We start from the raw sequence: 21,219 nt of genomic DNA, 5'->3' as shown, positions 1-21,219 counted from the left end.
ACCATGTGTTCTCCATGTCCATTCTAGGCTTTTTGTGTTCTCTCATGTTTAAAGGCTTAATGTGTTACATAACAAATAGCAGAGTCCAAGAAATCCAGCTTGTAAACCTGCTAAATAATGTATGTCTCTGTTGGCTTTGGTCAGCCTATCCCTGCCCTAAGGAGCCAGGAAAAGAGAAATTAAGCAGCATGCTGGAACACTGTGATTCTGGTTGGCAGGCAAATGGTTAGAAAAGACACTCTGAATTGTGTGTAGCTGAAAAGTAATTTTCCCTGAAAATTATTATTTCCTGAGCGAGGAGCTCAGCAGCAGGAGAAAAGTGGGTCTATCCTTCTATATCCTGATTTCCTAAATATGAGCTTGTAATGATGGGGAAAAAAGGGCAGTTTCACTTAATACACGTCATGAACGGCTACTCCTCCTGATCTCTGTTCTTCATTATTTAGAAAATAAAACATCACTCTAATGTACCCCCATGACTTCGCCCTGGGTAGTATACCATTTCCCTTCAGCAGATGTTGAAACATAGCTCACGAGACGCTAATCCTCCTGTTGCAACATGGTATTACTGCCTTTGGAAAAGCTTTTTTTTAAAAAAAATCTGTAAGTTACTTGAATTTGCAGGCAGTAGATGGAGTTTGGTATCCTCAGGTGAGCCATCTTTTATGGGACAGCACTGCCACTGTACCTCACCTACTGGGACAATACTCTGCCATTGGTGGCAACTAGGTGGAGATGTCCAGCTGCAGGGAGAGATGAGGGAACAAGATCCGGCCAAGCTGGTTATAGAGGCACATTTAGGGACTCCATGGTACTGGGTCTTGTTCAAGCAGTCTGCAAAACCTGCTGTCACAAGGTGACCTGGTTTGGAAAGAGCTTTGCACTTCCTTTTCTTCGTACTCTCCCACTCCCACTTCTTGCTCTAATTTCTTCTCCTCCTTTCATAGCATTTTAATTAAAGAATACACTGGCAACACTGAATGCTGCACTGGAGTGAGGCTCCAGTTAAACTGGTTCCAGATGTGCTCAAGCTGACCCGGCTGTGTGCTCTGAAGAGAAAGTGTGCTTCTTCAGTTACCAGAACGCACCCATGTGCCAGCCTATGCACATGGCTGGCTGCCACAGTTACTAACGTAGCAATAACTGTATTAATTGTGGACGTAAACAGTGTTTAGTGCCAAGCATGTCACAAGCTGATTATAAAAGCTGTGGTATAGGCTGAGTTTCAAATCATGTTTAACTTTTAAGCACCTTCCTCCTTTCCCTGGGTCAAATTCCTTGAATATGCCTTTGTACTTACAAAAACACAAAAGCACAACGAGTGGAGAGTCATCGGGTTGTAAATGCTGCGCGGTGCTGCTAACGGCCGGCCGGGAGAACGCTGACTGCGACAGGTTTGCTCCCATAGGCCGCCACAGCCGCCCCTGCAGCAATGCTGCCTGACACCACTGACCTACTTTTTCCTGCTTGTCTCTCCACGCCATCCAGAGCCTCCCACGCTGCGTAGCTGCGCAGCTCCAGCCCTGTGGGAAGCAGTGTCGGCACCACGGCACAAAGCGCAGGCGCAGCAGCATCCCACCAGCCAGGCCGTAAAAAAATCTGGACCTTGCAGCACCATCTATTGGGAAGTTAATGGCTTCGTACCAGCTGCCTTGACAAACAGTGAGCCTTTGATTTGTTTGTCTGTTGTTGTGAGCTTTGATGGGATCAGCGTCTGACCTGGCCATTACCTGCTGGTAATTAATCTGTAACAGAACAATATCCATAGTAAAGTACGGCAGAACTAGAATTCCATGTATGAACAGAAATGATGCTAGTGACATTTACGCACAACACAGCCCTATCTTCCTCCCAGGGACAGACCATTAGAGGGATAAAGAACTGTGTTCCTCTTTGCTGCACGCCATGAGCTGTCCCAGAGGTAAGAGCATGGGCAGGCGCTGTGTAACTTGCTCTGTACTGGGTGCTGCAAAATAGCTATCAGTGTGAGAGACATTTGGTTTATTGAATGCAGCTCTCTTGTTCATCACATTTTGTTTTCTTGGGTTTCTGTTAAAACACAAGTTTTTTTTTTTGTCGTTTTTTTTTGTTTGTTTGTTTTCGTTTTTTTTTCACTCTTTAAAAAATGTTAGAGGAAAAGTCATATAGTTGCAGAAAACCTTGGATACGGAGAAGGTACTTTTCTGTTATTTTTCTGAATAAAACATGCCAGGAGTAAAATATTCTCAGATTAAGAACTTGGCTTGGCTTGGGCATACATCTTTTAGACTACTATGATTTTTGCTCTTTGTGAAAAGAACATGCTGGATTTTAACACAGATCATTTTGGAAGACTGTACGGACCTTATCAGCAGGGCTTTTATTTCAAGTATCTAGATGCCACTGAGCATACAAACAAGGTACATGGAAGTATGTGAAGGTTATGCAATGGACGCTCTGTCCTAAGACGTTCTAAGAAGTTAAAGCTATCCAAGTGCAGCTCGCGAAACTTGGAAGACAGATGAAAGCAAAATTTCTGGGAAGGAGGTTTCCTAGCAACATGGATATCATAAACTTGGATTCAGTGGAGCTTCACACATTAATCAGTCTCTGAGGGCACCATGACTGGAGGGTAGAAGTTATGGGTCAATCCTCCTTTGCTGCCATGTTCTTGAAGATAACTGGAATGGTCTGTTCCTGTTTCAGAGGAATGCAAGTGGTTCTATGTTTTAAGTGGATGGGTTTTCTGCTTGGCTGCACTGCTTTTGTTTAAGGCATTTCCCACCAATGATGTTTTGGCTGATAATGGCTGGTGACCTATTTGTAACCTGCGTTTCATAGAAATTTTATTTCGAGTGCACTAAGTGGAGATTTCCAGGGACATCTGGTATCACTCTTTGCCTCCCACAGAGGAGGCATCTTCAGTCAAGATTTGTCTATCTGATGGTGGATAACCCTTAGCTAATGTATAGTGTCCTGTTGTTAAGAGTAACAGACAAATCATTCACTGTCAGATCTTTCAGCAGCTTTGATGGGAATAGCAGCCAGTTGTCAGGAAAAAGCCCATGATACTTGGCAGGTTTTTAGGACACAATTTGTGAGCAACTGGGGCAATTCCTGGGAAATAAGGATTTTGTAGAGGAGTTACAGGAATTTGTTCACCTAATTATGTCAGGTTTCCCACATGTCTTTTTCAAAAAGCAGTATGAATATTGAATTGCAAATAGCAGTCACACTGAAGTTTGAATTAGAATTGTTCTGGGTACAGAACAGAAAAAGTGTAAATCTCTACCTCCTTCACTGTTGTCTCTTTCTCAGTAGTATTTTTGTTACTAGATTCTTCATTAAGGGTTTGTTTGCAACACGCAAGTTGCAGTGACAATAATGTGCAAGGACAAAAAATTTGAACATTAATAGGGAGTAAATCCTAGGTACCCAGCCAAGCAGAAAAGTGAAGATTTTACAAAATAATGGAAAGACAAAAACAGTTTAGCTCATAGTTAGTCATTGGCTCATTACAATAATGTAATCTTTAGCTTTCTTTTATACAAACCAAATCATTCTTGACTTTAACAATGATTAAATCAAAACTTAGTAATGATTGCAGAAGCTGTTTGGTAGTGACAAAGTTCATGAGATAATCTTATTCAGGAGAATTATTCACCTGTTTGGATTAACCCATAGAATCTTTGGTATGGGAAATAAAAACAGCGTTGAATGAGTGCCACCAAGTGTCCTCCTGCTGTATGTGAAAGCCAATGTCTTGAGAGGGAGAAACAAACTACAAAGTTCTGTGGCTTTGAGAGGAACATGAAAGAGACTGCAGATTCTGTTAAGAGTGATCAACATAATTAATGCCACACAGAAGTGCAATGGGGATCTCCAGAGTTCTGATGAAGGTTAAATACCTTTTGGAGAAAGAAATAACCCAGTTTGCCTGTCTCTTCCATACGATATTTCCTCTGACTGACTGGTGCTGCTTGATATTGATACCACACTGTGTGTGACTGTGTTGCACTGTGTCATAAGATGGTTTGATTATAAACTGATCTTTCTTCAGCAGAGCTGGTACATGTCACAGAATTTCCTAACAGGTTACATAAATTACAGATCTCACATTTAGCAAATCCGTTTTGAACCTCCTTCTGTTACTTTAGACCCCAGTGCCAGCTTTGTCAATGAATGCCAAGACTGAGTGTATATGAACAGCACAGTTATAACAAACAAAACAAGTGTTGCCAAATGTCATCTAAAATTGTTTCATCCCAGCTTCTCTGTTGATTAAAAGGTTTTCATAGATCTTCAGATTTTCAGTTTGTATACGCAAGCTTGATTAAAGGAAAAAGATTTATATTAGAATATGTCTAATCTTGTAATTTGCTGATGGTTGAAGCAGTGGTTATCTAAATTTAACGGAACTTCACTCAACTTTTTGATAAAAAAGGAGGTGTAAAAAAAAGCATTTAGCACACAAGAAAAACTGTTTATTGTCATACTGGATTTCATTACCCAAATTTCCCTGCTGAAGCCAGAGATTATGTCTAAGATAGTGACAAGAAGAGCATGAAGGAGATTTTTCCTGTGCCTCTCCTGAGACATTCCAGTTGCCTTTCCTGATTGGTATGAAGTCTATTTCATACTAGTGAAACAGCAGAAGTAGCAGGATCTTGTTCTAGCCAAAGAGACTGTTCATTGCAGGATCTTGGCAATTCCCTCATGGAGCTAATAACAAAAATTTAAGTCCCAAAATGTGCTGAAGGTTATGTGCAGAATTTTGAAATTTTCCTTGGAATATTTTTGTATTCAGATAAACTAATCAGTTCAATGACAGTAATCATTTTAATAGCACCCATTAAAGTGGGAGGAGTGCCAGGGAACAAAAAGGGTGCACTGTTCATTGCTGGGACTCTTAAGAAGCAAATGAACAGGAGATCCATTCCTTTTTTTCAGCAGCCCATTGTATCTCTCAGAGCCTTTCCACAGCAGTTAATGGGTGAATGGACTTCTGCTGGCACAGATTTTCTATCGCAGAGCACTCTTTTCAGTTCTGCTTTACTATTTTGTTATAAATTAACTTAAAAGACTCAGGCTTACCACTGAACATGCTATGAAAAAGAAAAAAAAACATCTCAACTATAAAGCAGGTTGATACTCTTCTTTACATGAAGAAGGATAGAACTGGAAGGTACAGAAACAAGAATCAGCACTGTGGTCCTGATCTTTTTGGAAGGACTTTCACTTTTTGTAAGGGTGATGTGTATTTTTGTGAACTTGTGGCAACCAAAAAGGGTGATGCATAAGTCATTTCATCTCACAACAGGTAAAATACGTGCTATATTGATTTGGTATATTTACAAATATGCAGATGCATTCAGAGCACATTATGGGGTGGCGGAATAACTGAGCTTGCCACAGGTATGAAAAAGTAAGAGAAGGTATTTGAAGCAGATGCAGAGAGTCAGAAGTACCTTTGTGGAGTCAGATAAATGACTAAGCTTCAGTTTAGACAAAATTAACCTTCCATACAGAACAATGAGGGAAAAGCTATCCTTATCCTCTTTTGTCCTTTCCAAGAACAATAAATACAGTTATCAGTATTCTTGCCAATAATTCACTTATTATCTCAATTTGAAAGTATTTTATAGTCTCATGGACAGAATTTAATATATTGGAAAACACTTCTAGTAAGTAGTTTGTGGTATCTGGGCCCAGTCTCACCTTTTATACGAGAAGAGGAAAAGTTTCAGCTTCTCTGAAACATCCAACCTGACTATAGCTTTAGAAACACTCTATGGGGAGCTGAATAGAAGGAAATGGCCAATTGGAAAGGGTTGCTAAGAAACAATTTAGATGCCTCCAGATTTTATTTTAAAAAAAAAAAAGAGGACACAACCATAAAACCAAACTAATAATTTCCATACGGTAATTATCTGACGACTATTTTTCCACTAGCAAAAATACTAGTTTACTAAACAAGGAGCTAATAAGGAAATAAGAACATTGGGATCATGTACATCTAATAAACATGAGTAGGGATCTTTCCTGGAGAGAAACTTTGTACAGTGCCTGAATTTCCAGTAGAGTTTCCATTTTAGTAGCCTTAGTGAAGAATCATTTAAACAAGCTGCACAGTTAATTGGTTTGGTGAGCATCAGGTGGAAAACCTGCAACAGTGGTCCACTTCGAAGCAAGGTTGAGTTCATGCAGTCAAGGCAACTGATGTGTGATGTGTGCAGACATGCCCCAGTAGGCAAAACAGCATTCCCAATAAGTTATTTGTGGAAAAAGATGTTCTCAGCTTCTTCTTTTCAGTTGCTAAATAAGAGAATTGCCTTGCATCTGTAAATGCTCCTGTATACATTCATCCTTAATGCATACAACTTCAGGCTGAAACTGAAGTTCTCTATTATATACCAATGTTTCTTTATATTTCTACTCAGCATGGTAGCAGCTGAAATCAAGGTTTAGTTTTCAATTGTTTTCTAGATTTTCAACAACGTTGACTTTCTTAGCTACTTTTTTGAAGAACTATCTTAATACATTTTAATTGTTGGCTACCAAAGATCAGGAATGATACAAGCCAGTTTGTTAATAGCCGATACCCAAATAAGTTTTCTTTTTCATTTCTGCACTGTGAAATCTTGTTCGGTACGCTCTTCAGAACTTCTTAAAGGAAAAATAACCAGTGGAAAAGTAAATGAACTCTAAGAAAAATCAACTGGCATGACTTAGCAGAGCAGCAAGAAACAAAATATCTATCAAAATGAAGTGGACTCTGTTTTGTGTCTTGGAATAACATGGAATTTCTTTAGTTTTTATTGAATTAAGTAACACAGAAGCATGTTGATATTGTGATTTTGTTCTCTCATGCAATTATACATTTATTTATATTTTAAAATATATAATTATAGAAGTAAAAATATGTATTTATTTATGCATATTTTTTGAGTCTTTTGTTATTTACAAAATCTAAACTTAGATGGTTTTTATTACATCAAATTTTAAAATAATTTTTAATTATTACTTATACATATTATTTATACATATATAATATATATATTTATATATATTATGCAATTTATTTATTATTTATACAACACAGTTTTCCTTCTCCCTCCAACAATTTTAAATATCAACTTTTAACTAATAGCATGAATTAAAGAATGCATAAAATGTTTACTTTTAGGCACTGCTTTACTTATGTCATGCTAATTGATGTCTAATTTAGCTTCTGCTGAATTATTTCAGTTACAGGCATTTGTAAAAGCTTCTATAATGCTAGTTTGCATGTAGGAAGATGGTCTTAACTTTTTTTTATTTTTAAGGATGACTGGACCTCCCTTTGACTGTAGAGTGAAAAGACTTGGCATTCTTCAGAGAGAAATTTTTGTATACTAAAGTCTTCTGCAGTCAGAGGAACACAACTTTCATTGTGCTTTATGCTATCTGAGTCGTGTGTTCAGTGAATGATAGATTAGTGCTTAGCCAAGCCTGGACATGGTGAACTACAAAAGCAACATGATGAATGGAAACCAAAACATTTCAAAATACAATTCCTTCTTTATGATCATCACAAATATTCCACCAGGAGCTCAAATCCTGGTAAAATCTACCAAGTTGAACATGACAATCTTTAATTTAAGGTTATATTCTGACTGCTATGTAGATAATGAAAAGTGAAATAAAAACAAGAGATTGCAAAGTGGTCAGTGTTGCACTTAAGTAGTGAGTGAGCCTGTCAGATCTCAGTGTCAGCTGTGCATCTTGGAAAATCAAAAGACAGTATCTGAACACAATCCTATGCTAAACTGACCCTTCTCCTACCGCCAGCCCCAGTCCAGAACTTTCAGAATGATGTCCAGAAGGAAGAAAGGAGCTCTATCTCCTTGAATGTCAAATTATTTACTGCTACGATTCTCTTCTGTCTTTGGTTTCCCGCTTTAGTTCTCCTTTCCTTTCATTTTTAATAAAGTGCTCCTGGTGATGTGACTATATTCTTCTTTCTTTGCATTTTTCCTTTCCTGTTAATATTTCCTTCAGTCCTCTGAGTGTCCTTGTAATTTTACACTAGACTCTCGCGGTCAGCCCTTTCTCATGAAGTTAGGTATCATGATCTTGACTAGGTTGTTAAACATAATTGCACAGTAAGTATTAAATAGAACCTAGCTTTTTTTTTTTTTTTTTTTTTTTTTTTTTTTTTTTTTTTTTTTTTTTCTGTAGTACTAAAAGCAGGTTTCCATTACAGTGATTACTTGAAGTGGAGCTGAAAATATTTTACAGAGACCATTAAGTAGCCATCTGATAGTGATGCCTTATGATCAATATCTCCAGGAAATGGCATTTTCAAAGGTACCTAAGTCACTTGTATGAATTCTTTATAAGATTTTTTCTTCTTGATGAATGCTGGTGACCTGGCATTGAGAAGTGTGCTTCTCACCATCCATAGAATGATAGAATCATAGAATTGCTCAGGTTGATCCATCATGAATATGTTCACTCTTAGGCTCTGTAGTTAACTGTGTGAGTCTAACAGAGTCCAACATTTGAGGGACAGACAATAGCCTGGTGAAAGAAACAAGAATCTGCCCAATCCCCACTGGGCTGCCTCAGGAACTAGCTACTGAAGGGATCTATACTGTGCCTTTATGTGTTTTGCCCTGTTAAGGACCTTCATCCTGACCAGCCAGCATGGGGAGCTGGATGAGGCTGTTGTTGTTTGTGGTAGTGTGGAGTCTGAGCATGCCTAAATGTATGCCTGGCCGTGTGAGTAGGTATATATAAGTATTCTGTGTGCCCCTCCCTGCTGGGAATATATACTCAACATTACTACCAGCAGAGCCTAGGAACATGATAGAAATAGTGGCAGCCTTACCACTGGCAGGCACTAAACTTCATAAGTAGTTTTCACATCATTAGATTTCTTTTGGGGAAAACAGGATGTAAGACAATTCAGTAACAGTTCAAAGGTATTTCTGAAAGCTTAGGAAGCAAATCACAGATTTTTAGATGTTTGGTTACAGATGATATTCTGGTTTTCACAGGTACAGTTCCTGAATGTATAGTCTTGCATCTTGATTAATAACTTTAAGTAAGTGTGTTTTTGAAATGGGTTACAAGTGTTTCCCTCTGTGAGTGCTCACAGGAGACTTGTCAGAGTTCATATGGGTTAACCTACCTTTCCTGCATCTGAAGAAGATAGTTTTCATGCCTGAAAATCCTACGGTAGAATTAAGACGCACATTATTTTGTTTGCTGGATACTGTTGCCCCCTGGAGGCCATTGCTCAATTACAACAGCATTAGATTGGATCTTAAATTTAAACTCAGAAACGTTATCTATTATAAACTAAATATTCCCTTTAGCAATTAAAATCTTGTGATTTTAATTAAAAGGATTTATGATCTTATCAGAAAAAATAACTGATTTCTTACCATGCTAATTATTTTTCTACTTTTACTGTTCAGATTTGCAAATTAGTAGACAGTAAAATTTAATTACTTTTTAAGTGAGATAAATGTTTAATTTGAATACAGTACTGTGAAAAAATGGGGATTTTATGAATATGTGCATGTATTTAAGCAGCATAGATAATCAGACTTGGGTGTGTGAGTGTCTCCACATGCACTGCATATTTCTGTAGTGTTACTGAAGCTCATGTATGTGCAAGAAACAGGCATTATGCTGTGCTGCTGTTGACAGTAGTTATACTGCTGGCTGAGCAGGCAAAACCACATCCAGCTCCTTCTTCATCAAATGCCCTCGCAGCATGGAATTTGAAACTACTTTTCCGCATTTTCATTAAAAAGACAGAAATTTTAAAAAGTGTCTTCATTTTCTTCCATTTCTGTCTTTGTGAGAGACAAATTTCAGTGGGGCCTGTTTCTTAGCTTTTCTGGTCTGAACTTCTGTACCTAGAATTAATATAAATTACTTGTTACAACAGTTTGGAGGTTGGTGGTTTGTAGTTCACTCTGAGCCTCAGGAGCAGCAGCAGCTGTTAGTCCTTGGCCACTGGAGTCCAAGCTGAACTATTGAGCAAATTGGATGGGTAACAACTAATTGAGCAGTGAATGCAGAATGATATTCTACTAATTGAGTAAGAGTGTACTTCAAAACATTTTGTTCTTACAGGCATTGCTAATCAGTATCGCTAGTGGTATAAATTAAATATTAATTTGTACATGTTTGACTGTGCAGCATTTGCATTTACTCCCTTGGCTACACTTGTAATTGTGGAACATCCAGTTCTGCCTGTACTCCCCTCTTTGAAGGCTGTCAGCATCCCTGCTTTTCTAGCATTTTCTTTGTCTTTTCACTGTGAGTCTGGTATTCCATCTGTAAACATAGTTCATATTATGCTTCATGCAAATTTAATGCTGTCTGTTGCACTGAGCTTCATTAGTATTTCAGGTAAGCTGAGGGACAGTTTTAAAACTACTGAAAACAGATGAAGGGTGCCCATTATGAAGAGCAAGAACTGGGCTTTTACAAGCTGTTTTCTGACAGAAGAACACATTACCACCTACGATACATTCAAGTTTTCAAATATAGCAGGATAATACAGCTTCTTCTAGGCTTAGTGTGAGTTAAGATGTAATACAAGCTGAGATGAGAGGAATTTGTAGTCAAAGCTTTCTCACTATGCTCCCTAACAGATTAAAAGGATTAAAATTTCCTCCACTGAAAACATTCAGTCCACAGCATAATTCAGCTGTGCTGATATACAGAAGAAAATACATAAATTTTTAGAACAAATGAGAACATGCTGGTGATTTGGGTCTCATGAGATTATGTGCATATACCTCTACTTTGTTTTTACATATGTCCTACACATATTAATTATAAAGTTCATACACTGACACACAACGAAGCAGGATAGTCTATTATTATTCCTTCCACAATTTTTATCTTTAGAAATAAAGAGATACAAAGACAGAAAAATACTTAGGATAAAAAATTCCCTCCTCTCTTCTTCTGTTTTTCCCTGACTGTTCCCATCCTGCCTCTCTAGCCAGGTTCCTCCTTATGTCACTTTTGGAATACATATACATGAAAAGAGAGTGAGAAAAACAAAAGGAGATAGAGAAAGAGATAGCAATGGCATAGAGATATTGGTATCTTCATTTATGTATTTATTTATTCATATTTCTCTGTCTTAGTTCCCTGAATTATCAGATGATACACAGTGGAGCAAATGTGGTTGCTCCAGCTGTGGAGGTATGGTCCATGCTCAGCACCAGCACTTTGCTGAACCCCAAAGGATTACCCATGCCCAGGGTCTCTCAGCAGCTATTCTGAGGAAAGGGAGCAGGAGAGCAGTGGAGCAAGAGTATGTCAGAGGGTTGGATAAGGTTGCTGCATGGACATAAGCCCAAAGGGAGGTGGAATGTGTAGCTGGTACTTCAGGGAAGGTCTGGTACCTAAAAAACAATCTTTCCACCCAGGTGCTGAGCTGACGATAGATGGGATTGAATTAGTAAGGCAGACAGACAGATCTAAGCTGATGTCCTGGTTGAATCAGTTGTTGGATCTGGGGGTTGCAGATAATCCTTGAGCACACATGCACAGACATGCAAAACTATCAATGAAAAGAGCAATGTAAAGAAAGATTTTGTGTTTGTTAGAGCTCGGTGCTATGATATTTGTCCCAGAGATCAGGCTGAAATAGGAAGGACTGGCTAAATGTAGCACGGAAGCCCTCCTGAACTAGATACGTGGGTTTTACATTGTAGCTTCTTCCTTATTTATTTGCAAGGTTTAAACCTTGCAAATTGCCACGATAGATACATCGGCCTCCTGCTAAGAGCATCTGAGAGGCTGGCAGAGGTCTCCAAGGATTTGTAAATGCTGGGAGGTCCCACTGCGGATTCGGAATATTGCTCTGCTGACCTACCAAGTCTAGTATGGATTCAGATGGCACAGTGCTGAGGAACAGAACTTTTTGGGTACATGCTACCCCAGTCTCTGAGGCATATAGTGGAGTAGTGAGTGGAAGGTCTGAGACTCTTCATGCTCCTCTCAGGTCATATGTGAACTTGGATGCCTCAATTGAACAAATAGGGGCCAGAAAGGGAAAATGAAGATAAGATCTTGCCCATGTTGGAGAGGACGTGTTAGTACACTTTTTCAGAGGACCAGTATTAATATAACATTGGATTTTTATTTTTATTTTTGCATTTATAAAGTAATTCCTTTTAGCTATGTTGGCAGTTACAAACTTTTGCCAGATGGAACCTATATGTAGAGTTTTTGCCATCACAAACATATTATGCAGGGAATGAGAAAGAAATCATTTCTAAGCTGGCAGTACCTGTCAACACTGGCTAGGAGTGCCTGTATCACACAGATATAGGAGATGAGTAATAAACCTGAAGTTACACTCTACTTCAGCTATACAGAGAGGCTGAAGAACAATAAAGTGGAGCACACTGCTCAGGAAAGTCTCTCAGGACTGTGGGGTGCTGGATGTTCACTCTGTTTTGGGGGAAAGTAATAGCATGTCATGGAGAAGGTGAACAAAGGAACATAGTCTTCTGAAAAATGGCCTAGATATCTGTTTTTTTCTCCCTTCAGCCCAGGAAAAAACTTATGCTGTGCAAACGATAAAAAAATATTACATTTATTATATCAAAAGATGAAACGTCAGTTCTTGCAAAACACTAGGAGGATTGCACAAGAGAACAGATCTTGTACTATAAATGTTCTGATCATGAATGTAAATTTATACATGTGCTTCTGTGTTTCTACAGATAAGATCTTTATGGCGCATTGCATCAAGCTTTCCCTCTGTTAGTGGAGTTAGGTGGTGTGAGATGATTTCTCCTACAAGGCTTTGGCAAACAGAGTGTCAAGCTGCCTTGCAACCTCAGCCTAAATGTTTGTGACAGACAGAATTTGGATCTACAAGATGTGAAATTTACAGGTTTGTTTGTGCATGCACTCTCTGCTTGGGGTTTCTCCATGCCCTTTCTCAGAAGAATCCACAGATGCTGAAATTCTGCTCATTATTGCCTTGCCAACATGAATATTTCTGTCTGCTCTCTCCTTGCATGTATCTGAAGAAAAGGTTATTTATCTTTTAAGAAAAGACTTCAAACAGCTTACCTGACTGATTTTCATTTGTAAGCAGTTTATTTTTGGGTATGACATTTTTTTTTCTCCTATAATGGTATCAGCTTGCAGGCTTACCTGCTGTCATAGTTTAAATCTTAAGAGTAGAACATCAATAAATGACAAAAACCTAACCTTCTTATAGATATTACTATTATTATTATTATTATTATTTATAAAATAAATATTTAACTTTAAAAAAATTCTGACTACAATGCTAGCATACCCATTCGTATAGCAAAACTTAGTTTATGTCACCTGGTATTTACTCGTAATAACTGTCCCTCTTAAATTACGGAAGTGCCATCTTTAATACACTCCTTTTCTATGCTTAATTAGTCTAATATTAGAGCATAGTTAGTTTTTCTTCAGTTTCTAAAAATCTGCCTGTTCTGGCTGCCTTATTAGCAAGTGCTTGTGATCTTGTTCATAGAATCATAGAATGGCCTGGGTTGAAAAGGACCACAGTGATCATCAAGTTTCCAAACCCCCCCTCCCCTCCCTTCCCAGGTGGGAAGGCTGGGGAGACCTCACTGCAGCCTTCTACAAAATTTCTCTAATGTGAATCCTACTCACTTTATTGTATACTTTTTCGAAGTATAGGAAGAAAATTCACACAAGGCATTAAAAACAGTGTAGTGCAGGGACAGATTGCATGATGAGGCTTTGGGGTCTTCATTACTACTGTATGACGTTTGTCTTATCTTGCCTAAGACCAGAAAAAACATTTGTAGGAAATGACATAGATAGTGATTTTGCCCTAAGTAGAAAAACAGCTGGCCTCTTGAAGTCTCTTTCAGACTTCTTCCCATCCCCCTTCCCTGTGATTTATAGTTCTTCACAATTTCTGCCTGCGCTCTCCCGTTTTCTTGACTGGGAAGAACTTCTTATGAAGAACTTGTACGTTGTTGTTGAGTGTAGCAAGATGGTTTTGATTTTTCTGTCTATTTCTGACTGATTTTGGTTGTTAAATATCTGAAATAGCACATGACTTTGTTAAACCACACTCCAGTAAAATGTAGATTGGAGAAAGAATGCAATTTAGGATTGGATTTTGGCAAAGAACAAACTCATCCCAGGCCACTGTCCCACCAAAGAATGATGTGGTACACTTGGGGTGAAGGTCCTCAGACACCTCTCAGAGAGTCTTCTTCGTAGCCGTTTACTGAGCCACTAAGTATGTGGCTGGATCACAGAGAGTGTATTAATCAAAGGGTTCTTTGGGTAGTCTTCTCCATTGCTAAGTATATGGCTAATTTGCAGACTATGCCAATCCTCTCTCTGCAGATAAACAAAGGAGAAGATGGAAGAGCACTTTTATTTACGATATGTAAACATCCATTTCGCTCAACCCCATAGCTTATGTGAAGATTCTGCTGAATCTTAATGCTGAAAGGATTACTGAGGTCCCCTGTCATGTTGAAAAAGGTAAGGTTCATTCTCCAAAATCATTGTTGTATACAGAGACTTTAAAATGTCTTTTCCTGAAGAATTTTACAGGTCCTTCAGAGTAAAACTTGAGGGTTATTATCTTTTTTATGTCTATGGTCATGCATACATAGAACTATGCCCTTGAATAAGCAACAATCCAGGCCAGGACTGGGTGCTGCCAGCACTATGACACAGGTAAATCCCCTGATTTTGTTCAGAATATTTGCCATAGATACAGCAAGAAGTCCTCAGGAGGGTAGAAAAATATTGACTCTGTGCTACCTTCATACAGTCTCAAACAGCATTACTTCTGAATGTAAAAAATCATACTGCAGGCACAAATGACAACTACTTTTGCTGCAAGCAGAAGGGCAATTAGAGAGAGTGTTTTTCACTCTGCACAGGTAGAGGGGCTCTGTCTAAAACACCTTCTACTAACTTACAGCCCCCTGGTTGTGCCTGGAGCACCTTGATGCTAACAGGTACTAGTCTAACAGTGTGGGCACATGGGACAAAGGCAACAGATGGCTCTATATGCTGGATTTTGTATCACAAAATTGACCCTAAGAATTATCTACAGGAAAGAACATCAGGGTTAAAACGGAACAAAAGGAGACCTTGGGGCCAAGAAGGTTTATGTTTATATCTTGGCATCAGTAAGGAACAAGGGCTTGAAGTTGGCAGTTGAGCAGCTGCACTCACAGAGACTGAGTGTCAACATGTGTGCAAGATAGTGTATTTTTCTGCTAGCACAAACACTAGGGAGACTTGGCACCAGAACTGCAAGGGACAAGATCCTGCCAGGACCATGAGTTTTCTCTGACTTTACATTCAAAAATAGGATTTGGGGAAGCAGAGAGGCACATGGGGGTATGGTGCCAGTTCTTAATTTTTACTCAAGATGCACCTAACACGGTTACTGAGGGTATGGTTGATATCTATGTGAAGCAAGCTGAATTTTTTTTTTTTTTTTCTGTCCTGAGAAGCAGTTCCAGGTTGTGGCTTCAGCCACCAGCTGAGCTGTGTAGGCTCCCACAAAGTATCTTGCTTCCAGCAGATATCCCAGATACCAGGCCATTTGATCCCACCAGAAAAATAGTTGCATAAAATGCCATGCATTGAACCTGGCCTTACAGCTATGGGCCTTTTTCACTTCACTGGCCTGGTGGAAACAACCAGCAGGGCTGTGGCTCATGTCCAGCAGGCATCATCCTTTCAAGGAGACAGTGTGAGAAAGGGAAGGTGCTGGAGAGTTCTGTCCTCCATTCTGAAGTTAGGCCTTTAACAGTGGTTTCGTATTTTCTAAGCTGGATCCTTGTACCTACGTCTGTTGCCAGGAGGGATCAGGGAAAGAGCACAGCTCAAGGTTCCTGGGACAGTTTCTATGCCTTCAGGAAAATAAGCACCTATAGCCAAACCCTCAGCTGGTGGTGACTGACAAGTGTCAGGGGAGATTGATTTATACCTGCTGAAAGTCTGGTACATGAAAAGAAGCAAAAAGGAAGCGGGGACTGTGCATCAAAATGTGGGAGAGCAAAATCCCAGAGTGGAAGCTGCTGCTGGCCTTTCCAAAACTGCCAAACACACTGTGGCCCTCTCAACCTGGATGGGAGCAGGATGGCACATCTGCAGAATATTCAGCCAGTAACAGCTGTTAACCACTGCATACTTTTTTTTCTTTTTTCCCAGGGTAATAATCATGCCACAGATCATCTCAATTGCTCAGAATGATACCATATGGCTCAAGCAGTGAAATCATGCAAGACTGCTGCTTCTGAAAGCAGAATGTTCTTAGCCAGAAAAGGCTTTTCCTTTTATTCTGTGAATTTCAGACTTAACTGAAAACTGATTCTGCTCCCTTGTCTTTCTTTCTGGTTTTATGGATCAAGTACTGCCAAAGTGAGCTGTGAAACTGCAAGGCAACACATTCAAAGAAGCAAAAACTGGGTATTGGCATCAGTGGAATGATGGCAGCATCTCTCTGTGCCCTGGATTGCTGCTTCTGACAAGGCCAGTGATGCTTGCTTTGCAGTCAGTGGATTTCCCTCCCTTGGAAAGTTCAAATGTACTGCAGTCATACATGCTGCCTCAGGCGTCTGCCTCCATTGACTTGCACTGCTTGAGAACTGTAGACTCTCAGCTTTTCCTAAGCGGTCTGGAAAATACCACTATTTCTTAAAGTTAAATATTAGTCATTTTACTAGCTGTAAATCTAGAAAATGAGTGTTCCCTCTCTCCTGCTTCTCAATTTCTGTAAGCCTAAAACAATGTCTTGTGGTACGTTAGAAGTTTGCTTGTTTTAGAAGAATCACTGATCACAGTAGGTTTTTCCATTTTCTAGGAGCAGCACTGTGAAGCAAAAGTGGAAGAGATGAGAATTGGAAAAAAATATGATAGACTTTTATAGGCCTGGAAATCAAGAAAACTATGTCTTCAGATCACCAGAGGCCCTAGAAGAATGGAGAAAAAGAGTTTTTGATGTTAGCTCTCAAGTAAAGAACCAGGCCCTCTGGCTCACATGAGATAGATTGAGGCAAATAGGCGAAGTCACTTCACTACAAAATGACACAGGTTTTCCGCTTAGAGAGATTAGAAAGAGAGACTGCATGGGATTTACCCAGGCTGAAAATTCTCAGTACAAGAGTATTTATAAAACTACAGTTAGTGTTTATTGAACTTGTTCTATTTTACTGCCTTGAACAAAAGTTTTATTTATGTATCCAAAAGAGGTTTTCTTGTTGTCTGTGTATATGCCTGACAAATTAGTAAAATGCACAAAAGAAGATACTGAAAAGAAACCCCATAAACTATTTATACACAGAAAGCAGCAAGTTTGGTCTCTTCAGTTCTATTTAATTTCTGAAAAGTGGTTTCGGTTTTTTTCAGTGCAGAGTTCTTGTTCTTTTGACTGTTCTGTATAACTTCTCTTTCAAGCCTAGGCATCGACACATTCCTCTGTTCTTTCTTTTTCTCCACACATCTGCATCAGACGTTGTATTTGTTCAGCAAGACAGCTAAAATCATTGCCTTTCAAACTTGAACTATGCATTACACTTTCACAGCGGACTCTTGTTTTAAGGAAAACTTTGTTCTTCATCCATTCAGCGATTAGGAAAGAGACAATTTTACTGCAGAAACACATGATCTCAAATCATGCACAGAGGGCTTGTAGAATGGGTACATCTCTGTATGCGAATTCTGATTTACCTTCATCTTCCATCTTTTGAGGTTTTCAGGGTCTAGATGTAATACAAGCAGCTCGTTTTGACAGATTTAGAATGTCTCATTTGGTAATTAGAATTTCATAGTATCAAAGAATCATAGAATCACAAGGTTGGAACGGACATACAAGATCATCAACTATCCTCCTATCACCATTACTAACCATATCTTGTAGCACCTGCTGAACACTGCCAGGGACAGCGACTTTACCATGTCCCTTGGCAGGCCATTCCAGTGCCTGGCCACTCTCTGAGAGAAAAAGCTTTTCCTTACGTCTAATCAAGATCTCCCCTCACACAGCTTATGGTCATTTCCTCAGGTCCTGTTTGTTGCCTGGGAGAAGAGGCCAAATCCTTCTTCACCACAACCTCCCTTCAGGAAGTTGTAGAGTGCAATGAGGTCTCCCCTGAGCCTCCTCTTCTCCAGACTGAACAAGCCCAGCTCCCTCAGCCTCTCCTCATAAGGTTTGTGCTCCAGACCCCTCACCAGTTTCGTTGCCCTTCTCTGGACCTGCTCCAGGGCCTCAATGTCTTTCCTGTAGTGAGGGGCCCAAAACTGAACACAGTACTCGAGGTGCAGCCTCACCAGAGCTGAGTAGAAGGAATACTGAGTACTCCCTGTTCCTGCTGGTCACGCTATTTCTAATGCAGGCCAGGATGCTGTTGGCCCTCTTGGCCACCTGGGCACACTGTTGGCTCATGTTCGGCCGAGCACCAACCAACATGAAGACTGGGATCGGACGTGCTGAATGAAATAAAGGTGTATATGTTTGACAATTGCTTCTTGTAAACGCAGTAATAGTGCGAACAAGCAAGGGTTAGAGACTTCCTTCAGGTAAGCCCCTTCTATATGCATCACTACACCTGCAACATAAGCAGAGTCAGTAACAATATTAATGGGTTACAAAAAACGTTCAAAAACCCTCATGACCGTGGTTAACTCAACAATCTGAGCTGATCCCTCTGTAATGAAAACATCCTCCTCCCAGCGCCCATTCTCCCCCTGCCATACCGATACTGCACAGCCCGTGCAACCTGAGCCGTCTGTAAAAACTGTTAAGGCTGAAGGCAGGGGGGTAGGTGCTAACTTAGAAGTGGGGATCTGAGGGAATGAATGCAGGGTTTACAGGAGTCTGTAGGATGGGAAATGAGTTGTAATCTGGCTGGAATATCCAGCCAGTGTGTGCTGGAGCGCATCTGATTTAGTGAAGGTGAAGTCCCATTGACGGAGATCAAAATGACTCACAAGTCTCGGGCATTGAGAGCAAGAAGACCATCACGGCCCAAAGCCTTACTTTCACCCCCCTTTTGCACCCCTTGGTGTCATGGTTCTGTTTTTTTGTTTTTGGGTTTCAGTATTCCACATCAAAACATCATGTAGTGTACGGGGCATTAAAGTGTCACTGCCCCAGTCCCAGGTACCTATCCCTGTACATTACAGTAGTCACGGGATCTGGCCCTTCCGGGTGGGGGGGGCTCTCTTGCTGCCTTGCAGTGGGTGCTGGAGGTGCTTTCCTGGCCGTTACAAGCTTTTCAGGTTTGAATCGGTCCCGGGAACTCTCTCTCTCTCTCATCTTGTCTGATTTATTAATCTCAATTTCAATTAAGTTGTATACATTGTGTTATCTTGTATTCCGATATTATAGTAAAATAAGTTTTCCTCCATAAATTGCTACTGCTGTTCTTTTCCTCCCTTCCTTCCTTCCCATTTTTTGTGGGACTGGGGTGGGGGGGAGGGCAGAGGCCTGTTGCCTCTCTCACGGACATAGATTGATCTAGTCAACTGCATGACAGATTTTGGTACATCGGTGGTTCAGTGGTAGAGTTCTCGCCTGCCACACGGGAAGCCTGGGTTCGAATCCCTGACAAGGCACTTGGGTTCCAGGCCAAGCCCTCTCCCACCTGGATCCTACCTGTTTTGTGTTGGCGCCTAGTTGGTTGCCTTGGCAGCACTGTGGCAACCAATGGACAATGCCCATTGGTGACTTCACTTGTTCTGAAGGAGTCCAGCTGCAGGTCAGTCTAGCAGCTCCTTCCCTGCCAACTTGTTCTCTCCACAGTAGCAAGATGTCTGGGCTAGAAGAATCTTTCCGTAAATTTGCAATATATGGTGACAGAGCTGCTAGCAGCAACAGCATGACAGGGAAAAACTTCTCCAAGATGTGCAAAGAGTGTGGGGTGATGGATGGAAAAGCTGTGACCAGCACTGACATTGACATTGTATTCAACAAAGTCAAGTAAGTGAGGCAGTGAGATGCTGTAGGCAAAGGAGCAGGCAGGCACTCACTCAAGGGGCACCCATGGATTCTTTCCTTCCTACTGCCACACAGCTTTCCTCCCGGTAACTTTCCTTTTAGTAACCTTTGTCTTCTTTTTTCTGGCCACAGGACCAAGGGTGCCCGCACCATCAATTTTGATGAGTTCCAGCAGGCCATGAAGGAGATCTGTGTTAAACGTTTCAAGGGCAAATCACCAGAGGAAGCCCTGCAAGCTGTGCATGGCCTCATTGAGGGGAAGGAGCCAAGCAGCGTGGGCACCACCGTGAGTAGAAGTCTTTGTCCACTGTCCACCTGGAGTTGCCATGGGCCCCTGCATCCCAAGGGTTATACTTGCTAACACTGACGAGCCTGTCTGAGCTTGTTCCTAATTCTGGTCTCCTTTCATGCAGAAAGTCGCAAAAGTAGCTGGGGTCGAGAGGCTGACGGACACTAGCAAATACACTGGCAGTCACAAAGAGCGCTTTGATGAGAGTGGCAAGGGGAAAGGACTTGCTGGCCGTGAAGACTTGACAGACAACAGTGGCTATGTTGGTGCCTACAAGGGAGCTGGCACTTATGATAAGACACACTAGGACTGAAGCTACTTTGGGAAGCAAAGATCATCTTCCTCTAGGAATACATGGCAGAAGAGGCAAATAAAATCTCATGAAACTGACCTCCTGTGTGTACTGCCAATCTGCAATATGATAGGATGGGAATGGCTGGGGTGCATACAGCATGACCAGCAGTGCCTGACCACAGCCTTAAAAGCACTCTTACAGTGCATAGGATGTGATATAGGCCATCCCCTGGGGAGGGTAGGAGTCCCAGTAACGCTAGTCATTACCTTTTGCCACTCCTCTTCCCTGGGGTTAAACCTCCTCACCCATTCACTGCACTTGGCATGGTCATTCATTGCTATTTCCCCTACTTCAAGCTGCTGGCAGCTGGAAAGGGTCTGTATCAACAGGAAAGTGAATAAAGACTTATGACTGTCATCTCCTGCTCTGTGCTCATGCTCTTCTCAAGGTACTAGGGGATGGGAGACCAGGAAGAGGGTAGAAGTGGCATCCAATGGAAAGCCAAGGTGTTTTCCCTAAATGTTTATAAGTAACTTTTTTTTTCTCGCAGAACAAGAACTGATCACTGAAACTTTAAACAGGCAATAAATTCTGTGAAACTCAGATTCAAGACTGCTTTTTTTTTTTTTTTTTTTCTTT

At 40.5% G+C, this 21,219-nt stretch overlaps 1 protein-coding gene across 7 annotated transcripts; it reads left to right on the top strand.

The window, feature by feature from the left end:
* The first annotated feature begins 1,318 nt into the window (after window positions 1-1,318).
* LOC122162579 (tubulin polymerization-promoting protein family member 2-like) lies at window positions 1,319-21,157 on the top strand. Of its 7 annotated transcripts, XR_006169597.1 has the most exons (5): window positions 1,319-1,921; window positions 8,225-8,328; window positions 12,729-12,901; window positions 14,377-14,517; window positions 16,210-18,113. XR_006169597.1 is itself a non-coding variant. In XM_042822997.1 (3 exons), the coding sequence occupies exons 1-3, from the start codon at window positions 19,713-19,715 to the stop codon at window positions 20,590-20,592; spliced, it is 603 nt and encodes a 200-aa protein (XP_042678931.1). In that variant the 5' UTR covers window positions 19,486-19,712; the 3' UTR covers window positions 20,593-21,157. The 7 variants fall into 7 exon arrangements, 1 of the variants encoding a protein (XP_042678931.1); XR_006169596.1 differs by lacking the exons at window positions 8,225-8,328; window positions 16,210-18,113 and adding an exon at window positions 20,129-20,213; XR_006169599.1 differs by lacking the exon at window positions 8,225-8,328 and having other exon boundaries at window positions 1,319-1,662.
* The last annotated feature ends 62 nt before the right edge of the window (window positions 21,158-21,219 follow it).

This window comes from Centrocercus urophasianus, unplaced genomic scaffold (assembly GCF_019232065.1).
Source record: "Centrocercus urophasianus isolate 14NV4802_14NV808 unplaced genomic scaffold, USGS_Curo_1.0 seq_21, whole genome shotgun sequence".
Lineage (NCBI taxonomy): Eukaryota > Metazoa > Chordata > Aves > Galliformes > Phasianidae > Centrocercus > Centrocercus urophasianus.
The sequence above is the reverse complement of the archived record's forward strand: the minus strand, read 5'-3'. Positions and strand labels throughout refer to the sequence as shown.

What these genes read in the sequence shown, in the direction of transcription:
- LOC122162579 (XM_042822997.1), top strand. Translation starts at nt 19,713, where the DNA reads ATGCCCATTGGTGACTTCACTTGTTCTGAAGGAGTCCAGCTGCAGGTC. An exon ending in ATTGTATTCAACAAAGTCAA is followed by an intron (nt 19,979 to 20,128) that starts GTAAGTGAGGCA and finishes TTCTGGCCACAG; the next exon opens with GACCAAGGGTGCCCGCACCA. An exon ending in CAAGCAGCGTGGGCACCACC is followed by an intron (nt 20,283 to 20,409) that starts GTGAGTAGAAGT and finishes CCTTTCATGCAG; the next exon opens with AAAGTCGCAAAAGTAGCTGG.